Consider the following 22,621-nt stretch of genomic DNA (forward strand, 5'->3'; position numbering starts at 1 on the left):
CCAAAATAGGAGGAACCAGCTCCTAGCAACGAACCACAACCCCTTCGACATCCGAAATAAATGGATTTAATGCAATTATTATATTGATGGCAGGTAAATGTTTGCATGACATTATTCATGGCTTCTAGAAAATATGAACGATTATGTTCTAAATCTCAATGTTGATTTTAATTTATTTTTTTATTTGGATTAAGTGAGATAAATATATAATTAGGAAGAGCTTAAACAGACGTGGAGCTTGGGAATAAAACCATATTGACTTTGATCTTCTTTGGGGGTGTGTATAGGAAAGTAGCCCGACAACTCACCAAGAGGCAAGAACCCATCTTAGCTATGATTTGCTTGGTGACATGCACGTTTTGGTCATTCAAGCCAGCCCATTGCCTTCATAGATTTTGCTTCGGAGATATTGTTTTCAAGATTGGGTTTGGTCGGTGTACATTATATAATTAATTGATTTAAAAACAAAATAGAAATGTATTTAATAGAGTTGATAAATACGTATGTACATAGACATGTTCTATGATTGTATTTTTTATCTCGAGAAAATAATCAAATATTATTTAAGATTTTAACGGATACTACTGGCCCTAATCTTTTGTTGAGGTGGAATTATTTAGTATTTATTAATAGGATCATAAATTTTATTAATGAATAAAAAGAGAATGGTATTAACATTATCCAAAGCCTAAACTAGCTATCCTTACATCACAACTCAAGACATCAGAAAGGATCTCCGCATCAAAGAAATGAAAATACGAGGTGCTTGAAAAAACATAACCAACGGCAATCACTCTTGGCAGACCATCCTCCTCTCAAGAGTTTTACAGATAGGCCATCAGAAAAGAAGAAAGCTCACACACACAAGCCAGAAGTAGGTCATGAGGTAAGAAAATGCAAGGCAAAGAGGACATATCAGTGGTGAAGTTGTTTGCAGAATCATCAAATCCAGGTGTATAAGCACCAAATACTGGCCATCAGCATGCTTCCTGGCATCAAAACTCGATAAAATCACCAGCCACGAATCCTGACACGAACATCTTCCAATGATACTAGAAATTTCTGCTATAGATCTTCACAAACTGGTTCCTCATTGGGACGTAAACATTCATAAGAACACACTGAAGACATTCGATATCACCAGCTCTCACATCCATATGGTGTGTGTGTGTGTAACCCAAGATTCCAGTCTAATAAAAAAAAGAAGAAATCTCTTTGAACAAGTCAACCCTTCATGCTCATTGTCTAGTAAAATACTTGGCATCATATTGTGTGTAACCCAAGATTCCAATCTAATAAAAAAAGAAGAAATCTCTTTGAACAACAAGTCAACCCTTCATGCTTATTGTCTAGTAAAATACTTGGCATCATATTCAGGCATTCTTTTACCCACAAGGATATAATGTAGATTTCTTGCAGAATGAGATTGGCCATGGGAGACTTGACGCTACCAATGTTTTTTATTTTTCTTTTTGGAGCATGCGCCCCTAGTGATTTTTAGTATATTAATAATGGACTTTGTAATAAAACCGAAAATAAAGGATGGGAAAAAAGCGAGGAACTGGCAAGCTTTCTAGCATTACTTGTGGTGGAATCTTCAGAAGTAAAACTGCTAGTTAAATTGTCTTCAGTATTTACGCAGTTAAGGTGCTTCTGCATAAATGGAGTTCTGGACAGCCCTGATTCAACTCTGCTGCATGAGACGTATTGCCGTCCTATATTGCCCCTGTTTCATATGGTCTATAGGCTCTACTTCCCTTTAAATTGCAGCATTCAATTTAACTTTTAAGACCATCTGTCTATGCACAATATAACAGCAAGATCATGAACCAGTTTGTCCATGCACAGAACAAACAGATCTTGGACTTGAAGATATTGCCCATTGTCCAACTGCTGCTTCATTGGGTTAATGCTTCTAGGTTACAAATTCATACTGTTTCAATCACTTGACAATAGCTCAATTACGTGAATAACTTGATAATAGAAATGAAAACACAACTCACGTGTAAAATCAATGGTAGGTTTTGCTTTCCTAGACATATTTTAAATGCTTCTTTCCATCTCTTTTCTCATATTTCTGATGACCAGAAACAAAACCAACCTCTCTTTCTGTCATCTTCTTGAAAGAAATGGTTCGGATCCCAGAAGACAATGACAACTGCTCCTGCTTTGCTACCAGAAGAAAATGAAAGTGTAACTTCTCAAAGGCGTCAGATGTCTTGATCACTAATTTTCTGCGGATAGAACACGAGATGTAGTTCGAAGGTACAGTTTTTTTTCAAGTACATTTTTACATAACCTACTCTTAACAAACAACGAAACATTCTACGATGAAGGGCAAACTGGACCAACTAGAGGACTTGCTAATCTTCTTCCTTGTTAGTTGATTTTGTGCTTGCATCAATCTGGTCAGCCGTCTCCTTACATTGTTTAACAACTGAACTACCTGATTTAATCAAGCCACTGAAAGAACAGAAGGATTGGAACCCTGGTTGCGGTGCCTGATCACTGGTGTTTTCACAGACAGACCTGCAGCACCAAAACAAAAATACTGGCTCCTCAACTTCTTACTGGTTGAGCTTTCTTTCTCTTTCACATTTGGCGTTCCATCATCGAATAATCTATTGGAAGTAGATGGCCCAGCGACATCACTTTCAATAAACACACCTTTCTGTTTGTCCAATGAACTAGGAGAAGAAATGGATGATTTTGAAAATGAACTTGAGCGTGATCGACCTGGGATAGTTATTTGTGGCAAGCCCTGCATAACACCATGCATTATCCCTGAGGCCAGCTTCTTCTTGGCTGTTGGACTAGACTGATTACTCCTGACAGAAAGCGTCCTCTTGTTGTTTGGAATGGATGAAGCATTTGAAAACTGCTGACGAAGTGGGGTTGGAGTTTCCTCTGAACCACTGAATTTCTTGCCCGAAGCCACCGAACCCTGATCGATTGATTTCCTTAATTTTTCTGATTTTTTATCCTTCAGCCGGGGCCATTGGAGAACCCTTTTCAATTGCTGAGCTGCATAATTGAAAGAATCTCTTCTCTTATGAAGTGCTGAGCCCTGGTTGTCATTGGTTTGGTCAGGGTGACTCAACTCAGATGAGGATGGACTCACTCCTGCTGTGGCTGGATCTGCGTAGGCATCAGAGGCAATTTCAATGCCCGTGTACAAAAATATTTCATTGTCAGAGATTCTAAATGAAGATCCTGGACTGCCTCCATTGCCTTGCATCTTTAAGCGAGAAGCAATGGCTCTTCTTGTAGTGTAATCCTGACAACCAAATATTCCGCCTGCTGAAATGAGTTGCCTCATTAGTATATCTGATGATGCAGAATGTGGCCGTTGCCTAAGGAGATCAAGTGGGGTCATGCCATCTGCATCACGAACATTGACATTTATAGATCTTGCAGACATTAGGAGCTTTGTTAGATCAGAGTGAACATTCCCAATAATGGCCATGTGAAGAGCAGTCCTTCCCTCATTGTTTTTAGCATTTATGATATCTTCCATTTTGAAAACTTTACCACTCATCAACTGCTTCATCAGCTCAATCTGCCTATCCAATCTTCTAAAAGCAGGATTCTGGAAGCCAGACACTGCCATGTGGAGAAAAGTTTCTCCAGCAATGTTTATTGATGAGGCCAATAAGGGGGATGCAACAATCAAAGCTTCAACAACTGACGATTGGCCCCTGTAAGCAGCAATGTGCAACGCTGTGTTCCCCAGATTGTCTGTGGAGTCCATGATTTCAAAGGATGCTATAAGATCTTTAACTACCTGCATAAAGAGCAGAAATGCTTATAAGCTTAAAAGATCCAGTAGTTGCCAAATTGGGATGTTGGAGTTTACTCATTCACAAAAGAACACATCATGATCTCATCATTGATAATATTTTCACAAGATCATTACAGATAATAATGGCATTATGCATAATGTTTCAAAACCAAGAGCGATGATCTAACTATTTACCATCACCCATGATGAGCATTTAATATGAGAATTTACTCACTGTGAGGTTTAAATGAGTTGCTTGGTTTGATGTATGAACTAAACTCTATGATGCGTATCCTGGATCATGGCGTTACAAGATTTATGGGCATACATGCAAAAAATCTAAAGTACAAACAATTATCCATAACTTCAGATAACTAATTTGGAACCACACATATTCAATTGAACACTTATCAAAATATTCATCACATGATGGTTATATTAAAGTCTCACTGGGAGATCAAAAACTGAGGTATGTTGTACTCCTTTCATGCCTCATCTTGGGACACTAAGCATGGATAACGGGAAAAGAAAAAAAACCTTACTTCTCAATCAACAATAAAATTAACAGGAAATGCACATTAATGATAGGCAGGATCTAGATGAGCCCTTCAATATCACCTGTTTTTGTTCGCCATTTTGAATACTAAATACTACTTAAAACTTCAACAGAAAGTCCACTAGAAAGAAAAGAAACTTCACACTGGGTATAAATTTGATGTCAACTGCAATACAAGGTTATGAATTGTGTGTAGCCTCTAATTTCACTTCATAGGAAGAGAAAAACAACAAATCAGCTTGATGTTAACAATGTAAGATTGTAATCAGAATTAGTTCAATAAATGGCATAACAAATCTCGACTTGAACACGTTAGTTAGAGCCTCACCTCAACCTGCCCTCTGGCAGCAGCAGCATGTAAGATCGTTGCGCCCTGCTTATCTCTGTAGGCCAGAACATCAGTGCAATTACTTAGGAGCTCCTTCAAAATGATCAAACTCCCTCCTCTAGCAGCGGCATGAATAGCCCTGTTCATCATCTCCCACTTGTAAAGAGACGGAATTTCTCCTATGTGCTCCTCAAATTCTCCTTTAGCTGTCAAAAACCTTGGAGAGATAGCAAAATCATAAATAAGCCTAAAAACCTCAGAGTTCTTACTCCTGGCAGCAGCATAAAGTGTATCAGTAACTCCATACTCTCCCTCACCAAAAACAAGTAAAGGGTTCCTCTCAAGAAGTTCCTGAACAAAACTTAAGTCTCCAGCCGAGGCAGCTGTGTACATAAGCCATCCACCATAGCCAGCTTGGATGAGAGAGTTCTTCCCCTTCTTGGATTCACACTCGTGGAAAAGTTTTCTTGCAACTTGAGAGCGACATTTAGCAACATCATCAAACTGTTCCTCGTCATCCCACACAGACTCAAGGCGGCGAATCCGCCTGAGAGACGTAAGGTTGATGAGGTGATTGTTATCAATTCGAAGGAGCTCTCTTACCAAGTCATAGTGACCATTAGCAGCTGCCCAATCAATGGGAGAGGCAAACCACCACTGGTCTCCTGTACTCTCCCATCTAAGAGGAAAATATGTAGGAGGCATATTGACAATTAGAGAACCACAAACAAGTCACGACTGCAAGGTTGATAAGATTATTGTGGAAAGACAAAAAATTTATGCAAGTTGATCGGTGTCCTTATGAAAAAGAATTCAAGGCAGCTTAAAATGGCAAGAAGCTGTCTTGTCAGCTAAACATTTATCACACTGAGCAACTGAGGAGAGGAGTAAAGCAGGAAAAGTACTTCAAAGGCAGAAAGGAAAAAACCCAGCTCGAGACTGGAAGCACAAGACAGAATCTCCTGAACTAAAGGCAATAGAACAAGATCAACAAGTAATTTTCTGAACTAACAAGACTTGAGAGGGCTAAAACTTACGAAACAAGTAGGGAATAACCACATGCAAAAAAGATAAAAAGATAGAGATGGAGAAAAGCAGCTAAAAAGCCTAACCAGGGACTAAGAAGATCTAACAATAACTCAAGCAGTTGAACCACCTGCATCAAAACTCATTACAAGTCTGACAAAGACCAGGAACCAGAACAAGAAAAGAGCCACATGGAAAGAAAATAGAGGGCACCTATCACAATAGTAACCAACCAGCTAAGATTATACGAGAAGGGAAACAGAAATCATTCCCCACACAAAGAGAACCCAGAAAAGGTTACATGCAAGTCTAGATATAAAAGGTAGCATATAAAGCATTAAAGCCAAGAACCAAGCTGTTTTCAGAAGACAACAAGACAGAGATTATATGTGTTTTCAACAGAACTTGCAACTTTTTATGGTGGTAAACAGGAAAAGATTTAGACCCAAAAGAGTATTATAATGATGATGGTGAAGTATGGGCACACAGAGAGATGTTTTTGCAGCTTTTTCTTTGGGCTTTGGAGTGATGGTAATGGTGGTACCAAACTTAATCAATGGAATGAAACTTTTACAGTACACAGATAGAAGTGGGTGTAATAATAATATTATTATTAATAATAATAGAGCTAAGCTAAGCTAAATCTTATCTTTTTTGCATCATGTACATATATTCTGGCAAATGAATTTGTTTACACTTTATCATTTAGGATTTAAATCTCTAATTTCTAGTAAATACACAGTTCAACATGAATGATTCAATAAATAAATAGATTTCAAGATTAATGATTAATTTAAACTTAGATTAGAAAATATTTAACTTTAATCGTTAAAAAACCAAGATGAGAGAATATGCTGAAAGAAAAAATAATAATAATCTTGAACTATTAATATCAAAAGAGGCTTGTAATTTACTTATTGTTATGGTCTATGGAATGTTGATTACGCTACCAAGACAAAGGTGGGGAAAGTGGTGGTTCTCGCATGTTTTCGGGATATTTGAGATGCGGTGCTGTTCTGGTTTAAAGGTTGTGTTTGAAATTATATAGGTGATAATGATTTAAAATATTTTTTATTTAAAAATATATTGAAATAAATATTTTTTATTTTTAAAAAATTATTTTTAATACCAATAAATAAAAACAATCTAAAAATATAAAAAAATATTTATTTTAAAAATAAAATTCAAGATTTGAGGAAACATGAATTACACTGCATGTCTAAACATATTTTAAATTTTAAATTATTTTTTATTTAAAAATATATCAAAATAATAATTTTTTAATTTTAAAAAAATTATTATTCACATAAACATATCAAAATAATCAAAATATATTTAAAAATAATAATCTTATACAAAAATAATAACTTTTTAAAAAACATAATTCCAATTGTATTTCCAAACACCATCTCGTCATCATCTTGATGTGTTTTTAGAAAAATATTACTTACTCCATTTAACAACATTAGTCTACAGAATTGAGTAATCAGCGCTGAATAATTCGTGCAAAATCTTATTAGTTTACTAGTTATGAAATGGTCGGCTGCTTTTGCAACCGACTCTTTGATCTGCCTACCATATCTTATGTGTTCCCAGATAATTATTGTGGACCGACTTTTTTTAATTGAATCAGCGGTGATAAATTTGCAGAAAATAAAGTTATCAATTGAATGATCTATTTTTTTAAAAAAAATGTAAATTGATTTTACCGATCACCGGATCTCGAGTGATTCAGGTTTTTTACTAGATTTATTTCACCTCTTATATATATATATATTTTTAATGAAATTTGACCCCCACAAAGTCTGGATTCCGTAGCAATGGTGGCATAAAAAAAAAAAAAACCTACGTGCTACAAGGCCAAGAAGGACCAAGTATTTGTGGATCAACTAATCTAATTAATTTCAATTTAATAAAAAAACACAATTAATTTTGAAGGAGAGACTATACTAATTTAGTAATTTTAATTGAACTTATATAGCCAGACCACTTTTGGAGTTCGTCTGATTGATTGATGAATCCGCACTCCAATTGCTTATATAGCACTAGATAGGTTGTTAATGGTATGCAAAGGATCTTACCCCCTTTTTTAATTAAAAAAATTAAGGTGTTGTTAACATATTTTATTGTAATAAAAAATTATAATTATAATTCCTAAATCAAGTTTTACTTTTAAAAAATTCCTAATAATTTTAATAAAATTTTATTAAAAATATAAATAAAAATACAATTCTTGTGTGTTGTTGTGAGCAATTTGTTTTACGTGCCATTAAAATTGATTTTTTTAGTTATTCTTAAACCTTTCTAACTTGATTTTTCAATTTTTATTTAACTTATATTTTTAATTAAATTATTGAAAACATCTACTTAATTTAAGTTAGTTGACTTGATAAATTTAAGAATCGCATAAAAAATTTATAAAAAAAAAACATATGGATTGACCTCCTTATAGTTTAATAGGTTCATTTAAATAAAAAAGAATACTTATTTAATTATATAATAACAAAAATAAAAAATAAAAAATTAAAGTGAAATAATAAAAAAAGATTAAAAAAAATATTGTTTTTTAATTATTTATTTTGATTCTTGTCTTTTAATCTTTTTTTATTAATAAATTAGGAGAAATTTCCATCTATAGTTTGATTAAAAAATGACCTAATCAAAGAGATTAAAAATCAATAACTAGAAGAAGAAAAAAGAACTATTGAAGTCCATCATTTGCACTGTGCAAAACCTTTATCCATTTTAATCTTTTACTTAATTAGTTTCTCCATGTCTTTTTGTTTTTTTCTTTGTAAAAAAATCTAAGACTTAAATAATATTACTGATATTAAACTCAGTTTGGCCGGTAACCACTTGATGAAACAGTGCACGATGAACAGTCGATAAAATCATTACAGGCTTGAAGAAAATAGTACAACTGAAATGATGCTTCTTGGATACAATATACAGTTTATTTCCAAAAGGAATCCATGTGAGAGGATCAAGCCTTCTAGGTACAAGTTATGATTTTGATCCCCTAATCGATCTCTGGCCCCCCTGATTGATCTCCGGTCTCCCTTAATTATTTCTTTATCTTCCCTCCAGCGCACCGTCTTCTCCATGGTCTGTCAGCTAAGAGTTTCATCGCTCATGTTTCCACTCCACCATGGGCACCCTCGTCTAGGTACGACAGAATTGCAAGCAGAGAGCCTTGCTGGGGACCAGAATTTGCTGAATAAATTGTCCTGTTGGGAATTTAGGCTTGATGATTAACTCCCAGCTAAAAATTGTTGGGGTTTGGGCTGCGCATGCAAGGATTTCGTTTGAGATTTGGTGAGCTGTTATGGCAAGGTTCCATGAAAGTTCCAAGTCCAACTACTTGATCACTCATCAACTCTAAAAGCGAAGATGGCCATGTGAGAGAGGCAGCTTTAACTTTTTGGAGTGCCATAATTCAAGGGTCTGTACAGAGGGTGGGTTGCCATCTTTATTTAACCACAATAATGCATGTTCTGTCAAGTATCAGTTCCTTGCTCGTATCATTTTCTTGCTTCCCCGACCTTTTCTTTTCATCTGCTCTTACTTCCACTGGTCTATTTCTTGCGTTGTCTACGATACAACCTCGTCTTCACATGGCATAAAAGTAAGGCATGGCAATCTCCATTGCATCACAACAGCCTGGTCCCCAGTCCATAGCCGTGCTAGATATTTTAAAAAATTTATAAATTCCGGATGGGGCGTTAATAATTTTTTTATTTTTGATATTCATACATTAAAATTATATATTAATTGAAAACACAGAAAAAACATTAATGTAATGTTTTATCAAGCTAAATACACTTTTAAAATATACTCAATCACATTTTCAAACACAACTAAAAGGACAAGGGCCAACGACATACCTGGGCCACTAGATTATAAAGATTAAAGGATTATTGTGAACATAATTACCTGTTCCAATATCACACTTTTCTCTACATTATGCAACAGGAAAAGTTCGGCAAATAATAAAAATCTCAATACTGTCGTACACCAATTCATTATCAAAGAAGGGCCACCAAGTTATGATTCAAGAGAAAAGGGATATGCATGCACCACTCGGCGTATAAGTTGATAGAAAAAGGATAGAATCACCTCTGCTAAGTTGGGTAGGAAGGCAACAAGAAGTGGCTTCCACCTATCAAGTTCAATGGCAATGTTTGGGCCCAGCTGTATAAATCAATGAACTTGAATTGCATGAGTTGAAGCAAACCCTACTCCTATTTTTCATGTTGATGCAGAAACAAACAGGTGGGAACCCAACAACCGATGAAAGCTACTGCTTCCCATCTGAAAGGGTGGCTCCGTATGTTAGGCCAAAACTTCTGTCCGGCTTCAAACTAGTTCAGCAGAGCAAGAGGTTTTTGAAAGTGTTTCCCAATCTGAACATCATACTTGATCGCAATTTAAACATACCATATGCCTAATGGGTCCTGCTCTGCAAAACTACAAAAGCACGCACATGCCACGAATTGAATGTGATGCTACATGTGAAAAAGAAAAAACTCATTATGCATGTCCATGGCTCAGCTGAATTGCGAGGCATCCTGACATGATACTGCATAATTTACCACCACCCCACATTGTAATTAACCAAAACACGGTATATGGCAATCACTTCATAAAGTGAAACAGTTAAAAGTCGAGGTTGCAATTCTCTGACCAAGCAATGAGGCACTGCTGTCTGGTGAAAAGAATAAAAAGCCAATATACAGTAGTCTCATTGTAATTTCTTTCCGTTTATTCAGGAAGAAACCTCATTATAGCAATCAAGTAAAAGAAAAAACATGGAAGAGGTTGTAACAGTGGCGAGTCAACAATCAAAATCCTTTATCCATTAAATATGATGGATTATGCTCTTTTAAACAGCACAAAATGTTCCAATGAAAAGATAGAGAGTATAAAAGATAAAGTACTAGGGCAGGTACTACATACATATGTCAAAACATTTATGCATCCCTCGAGTTCCATTTCATCATTTTTCACGCAACTCAATCACATCAAGGAATCCAAGAAGAGAAGGATGGATCGTACTTAACAATGAGACAATATATCTTTTACGGATTTATTTCTATCAGTTCTTGGCTTTAGAAAAGTTATTTTCCTTGATTCTTGCCCGGTTGTCCAGCTTGACAAAGCGTTTGAGATCTTCGTAAGGGAGAGTTTCAATATTCTTCCGTCTCAGCTCGCTCAATGCTGGACGTTTATCAAGCAATCGCCATAGCCAATCAGGGTATTCAGAATCGTCCAAGACCTTGGGATCTGTTCCATCCTTGAGAATATTGGCACCAACTGTAGTTGTAGACTTGACTTCTTTACCCAGCGATGATGCTTTTGGAGCATCAGCTGCTGCTCCCCCTTTGCCACCTTTCTTTTTTGCCCCAGCAGAAAATGTTCGTCGATCCACCATCCCCACTGCCTCCTTAGTAATCACGATACCTCTCAAAGATTTAATGCAGTTCATTGCCATAACTTTAACCCCGCAACACCAACTTTCAGAGGCACAATGAGAAAAACATCCAAACAAATAAGATCTCATTCACATTCATATATAAGTACACACTTTCACAAAACCACAATTTAGCATATCTCTAACTTCTACTCAATGTGGTATTTGTTTTACTTAATAGATGCCAACTTAAATTCATGATAAAATCCGAGTGCAAACCCAATTCCCACGTTCTCACAGGAGTTCATGGAACATTCTAGGCAGATTAAAAAAAAATCAAATTACAAAGAATTAAAAACAGAGATTCTCTAAAAAATGGTTATTTCCCTTTATCAAGTACAATCTATAATTGCCTCAATTACATTTTTCTACTACTGCATACATTCAGAGTGGTTGCAAAGAAGGGAGACGTAATATTCAAACTGCAGCTATGGAATTACAAAGAAGGGGTTGCTCAGTATTTTTCTTTCCCTTTTTTTTATCACACAACACAAGAACTGCAAACCCTCCTAAATTCTTAGCTAGGATGCTGCTTTGATGAAAAATAAAACCCCTATTTTAGTTTCCTAAGGAAAAAAAAAAACCCTTCTTTTCCATTTCTACCACTATAGAAACCCCAAGTATATCTCTAGCAAGCATCCAAATTCATTTAGAATGCTGAGAAGCACAAGATCATAATAACTAAGCACCAATCTAAGTAACTCAGCAGTAAAGTAGAATGGTACCTGGTAGTGCCAGTAGAGGAGATCAAAATCTTCTGACAGAGTTGCCGTCGATGCCAAGAGGGTGACTGAGGAAAGAGAAGAAGCCCTAACCAGCTCTTGATGCTCGATGGCGTTTAATCTGGGTTCACTAAGCTTACAAAGCCCACCTTGAGTCTTCTAATCAGAGGCTTTTAGCCCAACCTATTCCATTGGAAACGAATGGGCCTCAACTTTCTGCTAGCATGTTTTCCTAACTGAGGGGCGTATTTTTGTAATCCATACATGCATACGTATATATGACCATGAATATCTTCCACTGGATTTTATACTTTTCACCTCAAATAATATGAAACAATAATATATACACGTTCACACCCATTCATATTAGCGTATTAACCCTTGCTATAGCAGGTAAATAATATTTTTTTATAAAAAAATCTTAAAAATATAAAAAATATTTATTTTTTAAATCTAGTGGTATAGCCAAATCTAATAATCTTGGATCTAATGGCCTAGGAGACCTAAGAGCTAGGAGTCTAAGGATCATGTCTAGTAATTTATTTTTATTTATTATAAAAAATATTTAAAATATTTTTAAAGAATTATAAACTTAAACTTAAATGTTAATTAATTTTTTTTATATAAAAATATTTAAATTATTCTTAATGTATTTTTAAAAAAATTAAAATATTTTTTTATAAAAAATATTAAAACTATTCTTGAAGCAAACAAAAATTCTAATTAATTTTTTTTATTTTTATAAAAAAAATTTAAAATATTAATTAATTTTTTTATAAAAAAATATTTAAACTATACTTCTTCTAGATAAAAATTTTAATTTTTTTTAATTTTTTAATTTTTCTATTTAAAGTATTCTAAATAATGTTTTTATAAATAATTTTTTATTAAAAAATATTTAAATTACCCTTGAAATATCATTGACAAAAATGCTAATTAATATTTTTATAAATTATTTTTATTTTTAATAAAAAATATTAAAATTATAATTGAAGTATCATAGACAAAAATGTTAATTACTTTTTTTTATAACTATTTTTTTATTTTTTACAAAACAATATTTCAACTGCATTTGAAGTGTCCTAAATAAAAATTTTAATTATTTTTTTATTATTTTTTTTATAAAAAAATTTAAATTATCTTTGAAATATCATAAATAATTTTTTATAAATATTTTTATTTTTTATGAAAAAAATATTTAAATTATTTTTTAAGTATCCTAAATGAAAATACTAATTAATTTTTATATAATTAATTTTTATTTTTTATAAAAAAATATTTAAATTATTTCTTAAATAATTATTTTTAATAGGATTGAATTTAGTGTCATTGTCAAATTTAATAGCCTGGGTCAGGCAATTTTTTTTAAAAAGAAACAACACACTCCATGATCGTTTTAACAACTAGAGTATAATTTATAACACAAACGCTTTATATATATATATATATTATTAACAATGTTAATTTTTTTATTTTTAAAAAAACATAAAGTGTATATGTGTGTTATTCATAAAAATAAAAACTTATTTAAAAAAGCAAAATTTTATAGATCAATTCAATATCTCTAGTTTATTTATATAATTTTACTCTTCAAAGAAAAGATTAGATTTAATTTTATTGATCCTGTAATTTATTGTAATGTAAAAGTTTTTTTTTCTATTTTTCTATTTTTCTAACAGTGAATTTTTATTCGTGGGTTCGTGAGTTTTTATTTATTAAAAAAGTTTTTTTTATAAAAAAAAAGATGTCAATCGATTGTTTCTTCTTATGTCAGAATAGTTAAATTTTTCAAGAATTTAAATCAAATTCAAATCGACGATGCTATCTAATGGTGAGTGCACTTTTATATATATATATATATTAAAAAATAAAAAATTAATATTTTTTAATGTTTTTTAATAATTTTGAGATATTGATGTTAAAAATAAAAAAAAATAATTTTTTAAATAAAAAATATTTTTAAAAAACATGTTATATCACATAATAAATACACAATAAATAATTTCATATTATCAAAAATAAATAAATAAAACTGAAAAAGAAAAAAAAACATATATTTTTATTTTACTTGTCAAGCAAGCAGCAACCCAAACATAATTAACCCGACCCGCCCCATTCATTTATGCTAAAACCTCTCCTCTCCTCAAAGTCACGTCTGTCATAAACCCTAAGACCCGCAAAACACCTACTTCACGTCTTCAACGATGGGTAGCAGCCAAGCAGCAGTTTCCTTCCTTAACAACGTCGCTCGCGCAGCTTTTTGTCTTGGTGCCGCGGCCACCATTCTCAACTCCTCTCTTTACACCGTCGATGGAGGCCAACGCGCTGTTCTCTTTGACAGATTCCGTGGAGTAATTGATACTAGCATTGGTGAAGGGACTCATTTCCTCATCCCTTGGCTTCAAAAGCCATTTATCTTTGACATCCGTACACGACCTCACACTTTCTCTTCTGTCTCTGGTACTAAGGATCTTCAGATGGTCAATCTTACCCTCCGTGTTCTCTCTCGTCCTGAGGTAATAACGAAATCATTTGCTTTTGATTGAAATGAACGGAAATGGATGTTGCTAGATTTGATGGTTTTGTAAAGGTATAGCTTTGTTGTTTCTCTTTGTATTTTTCAGGTGGTTTTTTTTTTTTGTGTGCTTTGACATGGTTTAGTTAAGTAGCACAAATGTCAGGTGAATTGGAGATGGGTTTTAATTGGTTTAGCTATTGAGCACATAAAGGAGATGAATTGTCTGTGATTGTCATGTTGCTTAGTTGTTGGGTTTGTCCTTGTGATGGGTTTTTGGAGGGCTTTTGTTTTGTTTTTAATATGCGTTTCATATGGTTTAGTGAGCTAGCAGAAGTTAGGGAGATGGGGTTTTAGTTCAGATTGCTAGCAAAAAGAAAGAGGCTTTTTTATCTTTTCATTGTATTGTTTAGCTGGGCTGTTAAATTATGAATTGGGATTTTGGTTCTGAAGATTGAGTGAGGACTGAAGTCTTCTGTTTTTTTTTACTCCTTTTCTTTTACTAAAATCAGACTGAATCAGGATTTTACATGGTCAATTTGTATGATTGTATTTTTGTTTTGTGTATATTTTTTACTGAAAAATGGTTATTTAAGCAGGTGTCACGTTTGCCTCATATCTTTCAACGCCTTGGGCTTGAGTATGATGAGAAGGTGCTCCCCTCGATCGGCAATGAGGTGTTGAAGGCTGTGGTTGCTCAGTTCAATGCTGATCAGCTCCTCACTGAGCGTCCTCAGGTGTCAGCTCTGGTCCGTGATGCACTCATCAAGCGTGCAAGGGACTTCGACATAGTGATGGATGATGTGGCTATTACCCACTTGTCTTATGGAGTGGAGTTCTCAAGGGCTGTAGAGCAGAAACAGGTTGCGCAGCAAGAGGCAGAGAGGTCCAAGTTTGTTGTCATGAAGGCTGACCAGGAGAGAAGGGCTGCAATTATCAGGGCAGAAGGTGAGAGTGATGCTGCTAAGCTGATCTCTGAGGCAACAACAAAAGCTGGTATGGGGCTCATTGAATTGAGAAGGATTGAAGCATCAAGGGAAATCGCTTCAACTCTGGCTAAGTCACCCAATGTGGCATACCTTCCTGGTGGTAACAACATGCTTCTGGCACTGAATGCAAACCGGTGAATAGGTATTTTCTACTTCTTTTCATGTTTACATTTGGGTGTTTGAATTTACCTATGGGAGTTCGATTGATATTTGGTGCTTGCCACTGGAATCTTTGGGTTGGCAGTGCAGTTTTGATGATGTGGCTTGGTGATTAGTATGAATGTTTTTGCCCTTATGTTTGGGTGCTTGAATTTGCCTGTGGGAGTGGGATTGATCTTTTCTGTTCACCACTTGAATTTTTGTCTTGACAATAGAATTTTGATGCTGCTGCTTGGTATAATTAATATAAATGCTTTTTGTACCTGTACTTGGGTGCTTGGATTTCAATGTGGGCGTTGGAATGATGTTTGGTGTTTGCCATTTGAACATGTGGGTTGTCAATGGAAATATTCTGCTGCTGCTGCTTTGTGATTTTAAGTGTAAACGGAAATATTCTGCTACTGCTGCTGCTTTGTGATTTTAAGTGTAAATGCTTTCCCATTGCTTTTGCCTCCTCACCTCACCCTGAAATCCTCCAGTCAGCTTGTTTGTGGTTTCATTTTTGTTTCTCATTCATCTTATTTCCATGTAAAACATGGCTATCAAATCTCCTTTCAAGCTAGTCTTAATAAACTCATGGATCTCAGCCCAATAATTCCGCTACTTCACATTGTCATTGAATATCTCCACTCAAATCTCCTTTCAAGCTTGTCTCAATAAGTTTATGGATCTCAGCCCAATAATGCCACTACTTCACATTATCATCGAATGCCTCCACTTATAGATCTGTCTTCATAATTCTTGATTTCATTTTTATATTTTTTGCAGGGTATTCTGGCATGATGTAATGGCATTACCTGATTGTGAATTGCTGGAGTATTACTTCCTTTATTAGCATAAATCTTTTGATTTTGAAGAGACCATATATCATATGAATCTGTTAAGATTCAGAAGTTGCAGGATGTCATGTTGAAGGGAAAACTTATGGATTTTTGTTATATGACTATGCTAAGCTATTTCATAACTCACAAGGATTTGAATACTTGTGTGCTTAAAATTTGGTGAATGAATGTGGTTCTTGTTTGTGGCCTTTTTTTGTGGTTGAACATGCTTGAGATACAATAGCCTTTGCCATGATACATACTTGAGATTTGATTTTCTAACATCTGATTACGTAGCTGTTTAGATGGAAATATTCATAACTGTTAAAGAGAGGGAGTGGTCACAGGTTTTTGGAGTCATAGCTATTGTGCAGGTATGTGGATGATCTACAGAGGTTAACATCACCATGGCTTGCGCTGTGGAGAATGTTCATTTCCAATTTAGAATAGCTATTATGTATTTACATGTGGACGTGATGCTCTTGACTACAGTATAAACAATGCCTATCATTACAAGTTACTTGCCTGCTTCTCTCTCTGTTTAACAATAATTGATATGCCCGTGATGACTGTTATGGATGCTATACTTGGTCGTCGCTGAGGCAAATAATATATAGCATTTACCATACAATAATTACATGTTTGATACAACATAAGGTGATGAACAAGTACTTATTCCATTACATTATATTGCATATTGTGAAAGTGTGAAGCTTGTCTCCTCTCACTTAAAAATTTATTCTTGATTTTAATCTTCATGTTGGTAGTGAATCTTTGCATGTCACGGATTTATTATTACCATGTATTTGAACATGTTTGTGTTTGTGATTTTGCAGGGAATAATTCTGTATTTTGACGGCCTTTTTCCTAATGGCCCCAGTTGTCATATCGCAATCAGGATAGCCTTCTGTTATGATATGAATAAGAGGAAATGATTTAAAATTTGACAAAATTCTAAATAATATTGTTTACCGCCTTAGCTAGTGGATAACACTGACTCCTACTTTTCAGCACACAATCCCTTTTAGTCTGCAACAATAGGTATTTGTCTTGTTTTCCTTCGTGTCTAAGTTCATGTACACAGGTACTCAAGAAGGTAGATTGATTCTGTGTTATCTAAATCGAGTCAATTGACAAGTAGTGTGCTGGAGGGCTCGATTGCACTTAACCAGCACGCCATTCTCAGATCTTTAGTTGAAGTGAAATTAAGTGACGTGATTTGATGTCAATTTACTGAGCTTGAAAAATATCAACCAGTTGAAACGAAATTGCATGAATGGCACTTGGTTTCTTCCTTTTGAATCAGAACTTCGTGATGAGTACTTTTATGTCCGAACTCCAGCAATCAATTTTCATTTGTTAAAGCCCATTCTCTGCTCCTCTCCTTGTCTCCTCTCGCTTCATCAATGAAGCATTCAAGAATTCATCCATGGCTTCGACAGAAGGCCCCCTGAAATCTTTTTCAAGTTAACAGCATCCATGATCTTATCCCTCACTTCAGATGCATTCTTTCTTACCTACTTCCCCTTTCCCGTTTCATCCATTACCAATGTCATTGCCAACTCCATCATTTGCGATGCAGATATTGTGTTCTGTGATCCAAACAATATGTACAGAACTGAATTCACTGGTTTTGAATCAAGCTAGTTTCTACACAGCTGAGGTGTAATTCCAGCTTGATCTCGGCTTTTCGTCGACAAGAGAACTGGCCCAATTAACCAAACTGGGTTGCCTACTCATACAATATTTCACTGTTCACTCTTTTATAAAACATTGTTGATTGTAGCATTGTTTTTTTTTTTTTTAATTTTTAATTTGGCCTTAAACTTTTATCTTGTGTGATTTAGCCCTATTAAATCCAAATTAGCCTCCAATTGTATATTTTTTAAGGGGAGAGGGTTGAATTGAAAGATAGAGGACTAAAATGAAAAAAACAAATAGAATAGGAGGCGTGTTTGAAGTTTGTTTTGGAAGTTTTTTGTGTCCCCAATCTTTTTTAGATATTAGGTTACCTGTCTTTGTAATTTTCAAAAATTTTATTTTTATAACAAACTTTGTTCTCATCTTTTTCAGTTTTTTTTTGTTGAAGGAAAGAGAAAATTACCAAATTTCAATATATGTAGAGTTATTGTCGGTGATGATTTCAACTACCAAAACAACTGTTTTTTGTGTTGGATTAGGGGTGTGAAAAAAAATTAAAAAACTGATTAAATCAAGAAAACTAAAAAAAATAATCAAAAAAATCAAATTGTGAAAAAAAAAACTAATTAGAATCTTTTTTAAAATTTTCAGTTTGATTTTAGTTTAATAAGCTTGAAACCAAAAAAATCAAATCAAATCAGTTCAGTTAAAAAAAATATATAAAAACACTTTCTAATTTTTAACTCTAGCATCTCCTTACTTTGTATCCAGCAGTCATCCTTATCCTTTAGCCCTCACAAATCTTACAACTCTTAAATCTCAATTTCTCACACTCATAGCTCTCACAAGCCACCCTTTAGCCCTTATAAATCTCACAACTCTCAAATCTTAATTTCTCACATTTGTAGCCCTTACAAGCCACCTCTTAGCCCTCACAAATCTGTTACACTCTTAAATCTCAATCTCTCACACTCTTAGCTTGATAAAAAAAAATAATTTCTCTATCATTGTACAAAACTTCATGGCTAGATCATCCTCTGTTCGTTTTGATGTTAGCTAAAAAAATTTTAGGTTGTTTTTTTCTTGTATGGATGTAATCATCCAAACAACTTGAAAGTTAATCTTGGCTTAACCACTAGGGTATGACATTGGAAGTCATTCAATTTTATTTTTTTTAGCTAATTGATGTCATGTTCCCAAAGACTTTATAATGAAGCGATATGCATGGATGCTTGCATGTCTTTTGAGTGAATTCATATAAATTTTTTTAAATGTAATTAATTATATATTAAGAGCCCAAAAGAATTTCAGATATAACAAAATAGTTTTGGATCTTTCACTCCTGATTCATTCTTTTTTTATTAACCTATGTAATATTTATTTACATTCTGATTTTGTAGGAAAGTTTTTTTTTTCTTCACAAACATCAATGTTTTTATTTTTGTTTATTTTGCATAATGTGTTTCTGCATTTAACTTCTAGATTGCTACATTGTAGATTAAGTTGGCCTCACATAATACTTTTCTCAATTGTCAACATGTAATCAAGTTGATGTTGGTATAATGTCTCACAAAAATCTTGATATATTTTTTGATTGGGATGATGTGCTGCATAATGAAGATTTATATTTTTTGTATGAAGTGTTTTATGATAAGGTTATTGTTTTTTTTTAATGCCCTTTTCAAGGCAATGCTTTGTAATTTAAATTTTAACTTAGTGTGTGTTATTTAAACTTTGATGTAAGAGTCTTACTCCAAAAACAAATAGTAGGAAGGCTTGCATTATATTGAACACAATATTGGCACCAATAATGTAATTTAAACAAATATTCAATGTCAAAAAAATTAAATATATTTTGGAATTTTGTAATAAAATTAGACAATATTAACATTAATTATAAGCCCATCAAAAAAGCCCATTAGAAAGCCTAAAAACGTCCCAAAACACAATACAGGTTTTTGCTGGTTTTTTTGAAAAATAATTGAATCGAGCCAAAACTAGTCGGTTTGAATCGATTTCTATTTTTTTTTATAAAAAAAATCAATTTGGTTTGAACCAATTTCTGTTGTTTTTTATAAAAAAAAATCAGTTTTGTTATTTTTGTAGGTAAAAATTGAACCAAACAAAAAATAATCACCCCTATATCAGATAGTTTCATATGATAATGAGGTTACAATTAGATTTTTTTTTAATCTTAAAAACACCTAGAAAAACATATCTAGACTTGACAATATTTTTGGATTTCAGGTTGATTTTGGATTTTTAAACCGGTTTTTTTTCTGTTTCTAGAGGCCATGGATTGATTTAACAAGGTTTTTAGAATATCTCTTAGTTTTGTTGGTCAATAATGAGTTGAAAATAAATTTATAGGTAAAAGAAAAACCTCATTTTTCTAGCCACACTACCAGCTGGATTAAAGACTAAGTGGATAACATGTTGATGCAAACAACACATTATTTTTTTTTTGGAAATGATTGGGGTGGACGATGCATCATTTACCCTATTAAACTTAAAAACAATAAAAAGCTTAGGCGCGAGCCATAACTTTTGAGCCTAACTTGATTCTTTTTCATAAAGAAAGATATATTTTTTTAATTGATACCTTAATTTATATGAATTTTTAAAAATAATCTTTTGATATATGATTTAATTAATACCCTTTTTCTATGATTGTTTTCCAGTTTATTTAGCTTTTTTTTTAGATTTTGATTATTATTTTATGATAATAGGTGTGTTTAATTTTAAAGAGGATTGTATGATTTATATGTGATTCTTTTTAAATTTTTTTTTATAGAGATTGAATTTTTTTTTTAGTTTTTAGAAGATTTTTAATTTGTGCAACATTATATAATATTTTATTTTATTTTATTCATGAAATATGAAAAGCTAACATGGATTAGAATCTTTTTTTTTTTATCTCATTTTGTTTTCAATTTTATCATTTGATATTGTTTTTTAGTTTTTTTTAACAATGAAATTACAGACAATTATTATTTGTCAAAAAACCTATCGTTAATGATTTATCCTTTATATTGTAGGGAAAAGTAGATCAAGGCTGATAAAATAATTTTTCTAACTTGATTTTGTGTTTTTGGATCAGTTTAGAGGTTTTTTGAGTTGAAATATTGGTTTTTTAAGATTATAAGAATGTTTATTAAATGTTTTTAAAAATTGTTTGAAAACCTCCTTGTTTTTCTAACCATTCATTTACTAGTCAGAAATTAGACATTCAAATGAAGTGTCGTTTGATTAATTTATTTTAAAAAAGGAGAATGACATATTATTTGCAATTGGACAAAGAAAAAAAATGAAAAAAGAGAGAGGAAAAACCAGACATGTGACCTTTTTATTTTATGGATTAGTCATACTAGCCCACCTAAGTCTATGCATCTAATCTCTTTTTTTTCTTTAAATTATTTTTTCTATAACGTAAATTTAAATTCATCAATATATATTTTATTTTTATTTGATCACTTTCTTCTGAATGTCTACTTTTAGTGTTTTATAATAAAATAAAAGATAGATTTAAAAAAAACATTATTGAATCCAAGGAAGTTTGTTCCTCAGGCCTTGGATTTCAGGGGTTAATCAGGCTACCTCATTTTAATAAAAAATATTATTGTTTTAATATTTTTTTTTAAAATAAAGTGAAACCACACTATCTTGAAGTATTTTTATTTTTTTAAGTCAAACCAGCCTCGAAATTTTTTAAATTAAGATTAATTAATTAAAATTTTATTTGGGGTATTATATAATAAATTATAATTTAGTTTTACTTTTTATTTTTGTAATAAGATTATAACATATTTCTCAAATATTAACAAGCACTTTTTTGTTATAGCCCTTAATGATATATTTTTATCTTAAATTTTATTTGACCGCTTTTCTTTGCGTGTCTATTTTTATTATATAATTAAATAAAAAATTAATTAAAAAAATAACTTGTTAAATCCAATTGAATCCATGACCCATGCAGAGGGCTTGGATAGTTAACATGGTTGATAAAAACATCGCCATCCTAATTTTTTTAAATAAAAGAACAATAATTTAATTTTTTTAGTCAAAATAGGTTTTAAATAAGACCATCAAGTCTTGTTCTGATGTGCTATTTCAAAAATATCACATCAAGTTAATTCAAATATAATTTTATTCAAAACACATACTATGCTAGAGACCGTGTTGTAGGGTAAAGTTGAATTAATAAGAAGAAAAAGAACTATGCTAGCAAATTATTTTTTTGTTTAGTTTTGTTTATTTTTCTATAAAAAATATTTACATATAATTAAATAAAAAAATTAAACAATATAACAAATACAAGATGTTGTTCCTTTATTTGTATTTATCTTTTAGCTTTACATTTTAGTTTTTGATTATAGTTAATAACTTCTTTTAATATTTATTAATATATATAATTATCAATTAATTTTATTAAATACATATATCAAATTTTCAAATCACATATAAAATTTTCTTAAAACCTTAGCAATACATATATAAATTTTTTAAGTTAAAATTAATTTTTTATCCAGCTCATGGTACCATGACTAGTGATTGCTAAATCAACTTCTAATAAAAGGTGACTGTCTTAAATCGAATTAATTAAAAATTAAAAA

At 32.5% G+C, this 22,621-nt stretch overlaps 3 protein-coding genes across 5 annotated transcripts; 1 reads left to right on the plus strand and 2 right to left on the minus strand.

Annotated features, from left to right (window-relative positions):
• Positions 1 to 1,964: 1,964 nt before the first annotated feature.
• Positions 1,965 to 6,301, minus strand: LOC105140171 (Ankyrin repeat family protein). Its single transcript, XM_011046893.1, has 2 exons — positions 4,666 to 6,301; positions 1,965 to 3,784 (listed from the first exon to the last, which is right to left on the minus strand). The coding sequence occupies exons 1-2, from the start codon at positions 5,368 to 5,370 to the stop codon at positions 2,456 to 2,458; spliced, it is 2,034 nt and encodes a 677-aa protein (XP_011045195.1). The 5' UTR covers positions 5,371 to 6,301; the 3' UTR covers positions 1,965 to 2,455.
• Positions 6,302 to 10,518: 4,217 nt separating this feature from the next.
• LOC105140170 (Mitochondrial ribosomal protein L37) lies at positions 10,519 to 11,994 on the minus strand. Of its 2 annotated transcripts, none has more exons than XM_011046891.1 (2): positions 11,887 to 11,994; positions 10,519 to 11,204 (listed from the first exon to the last, which is right to left on the minus strand). In XM_011046891.1, exon 2 carries the CDS (start codon positions 11,180 to 11,182, stop codon positions 10,787 to 10,789), a length of 396 nt encoding a protein of 131 aa, XP_011045193.1. In that variant the 5' UTR covers positions 11,183 to 11,204; positions 11,887 to 11,994; the 3' UTR covers positions 10,519 to 10,786. The 2 variants fall into 2 exon arrangements, with proteins under 2 accessions (XP_011045193.1, XP_011045192.1); XM_011046890.1 differs by having other exon boundaries at positions 10,519 to 11,192; positions 11,887 to 11,993.
• A 1,985-nt stretch (positions 11,995 to 13,979) lies between these two features.
• Positions 13,980 to 17,672, plus strand: LOC105140172 (prohibitin-3, mitochondrial). Of its 2 annotated transcripts, none has more exons than XM_011046895.1 (3): positions 13,980 to 14,399; positions 14,998 to 15,529; positions 17,204 to 17,672. In XM_011046895.1, exons 1-2 carry the CDS (start codon positions 14,088 to 14,090, stop codon positions 15,523 to 15,525), a joined length of 840 nt encoding a protein of 279 aa, XP_011045197.1. In that variant the 5' UTR covers positions 13,980 to 14,087; the 3' UTR covers positions 15,526 to 15,529; positions 17,204 to 17,672. The 2 variants fall into 2 exon arrangements, with proteins under 2 accessions (XP_011045197.1, XP_011045196.1); XM_011046894.1 differs by lacking the exon at positions 17,204 to 17,672 and adding an exon at positions 16,315 to 16,578 and having other exon boundaries at positions 13,982 to 14,399.
• Positions 17,673 to 22,621: the final 4,949 nt, after the last annotated feature.

This window comes from Populus euphratica, unplaced genomic scaffold (assembly GCF_000495115.2).
Source record: "Populus euphratica unplaced genomic scaffold, PopEup_1.0 scaffold256.1, whole genome shotgun sequence".
Taxonomy (NCBI): Eukaryota; Viridiplantae; Streptophyta; class Magnoliopsida; order Malpighiales; family Salicaceae; genus Populus; species Populus euphratica.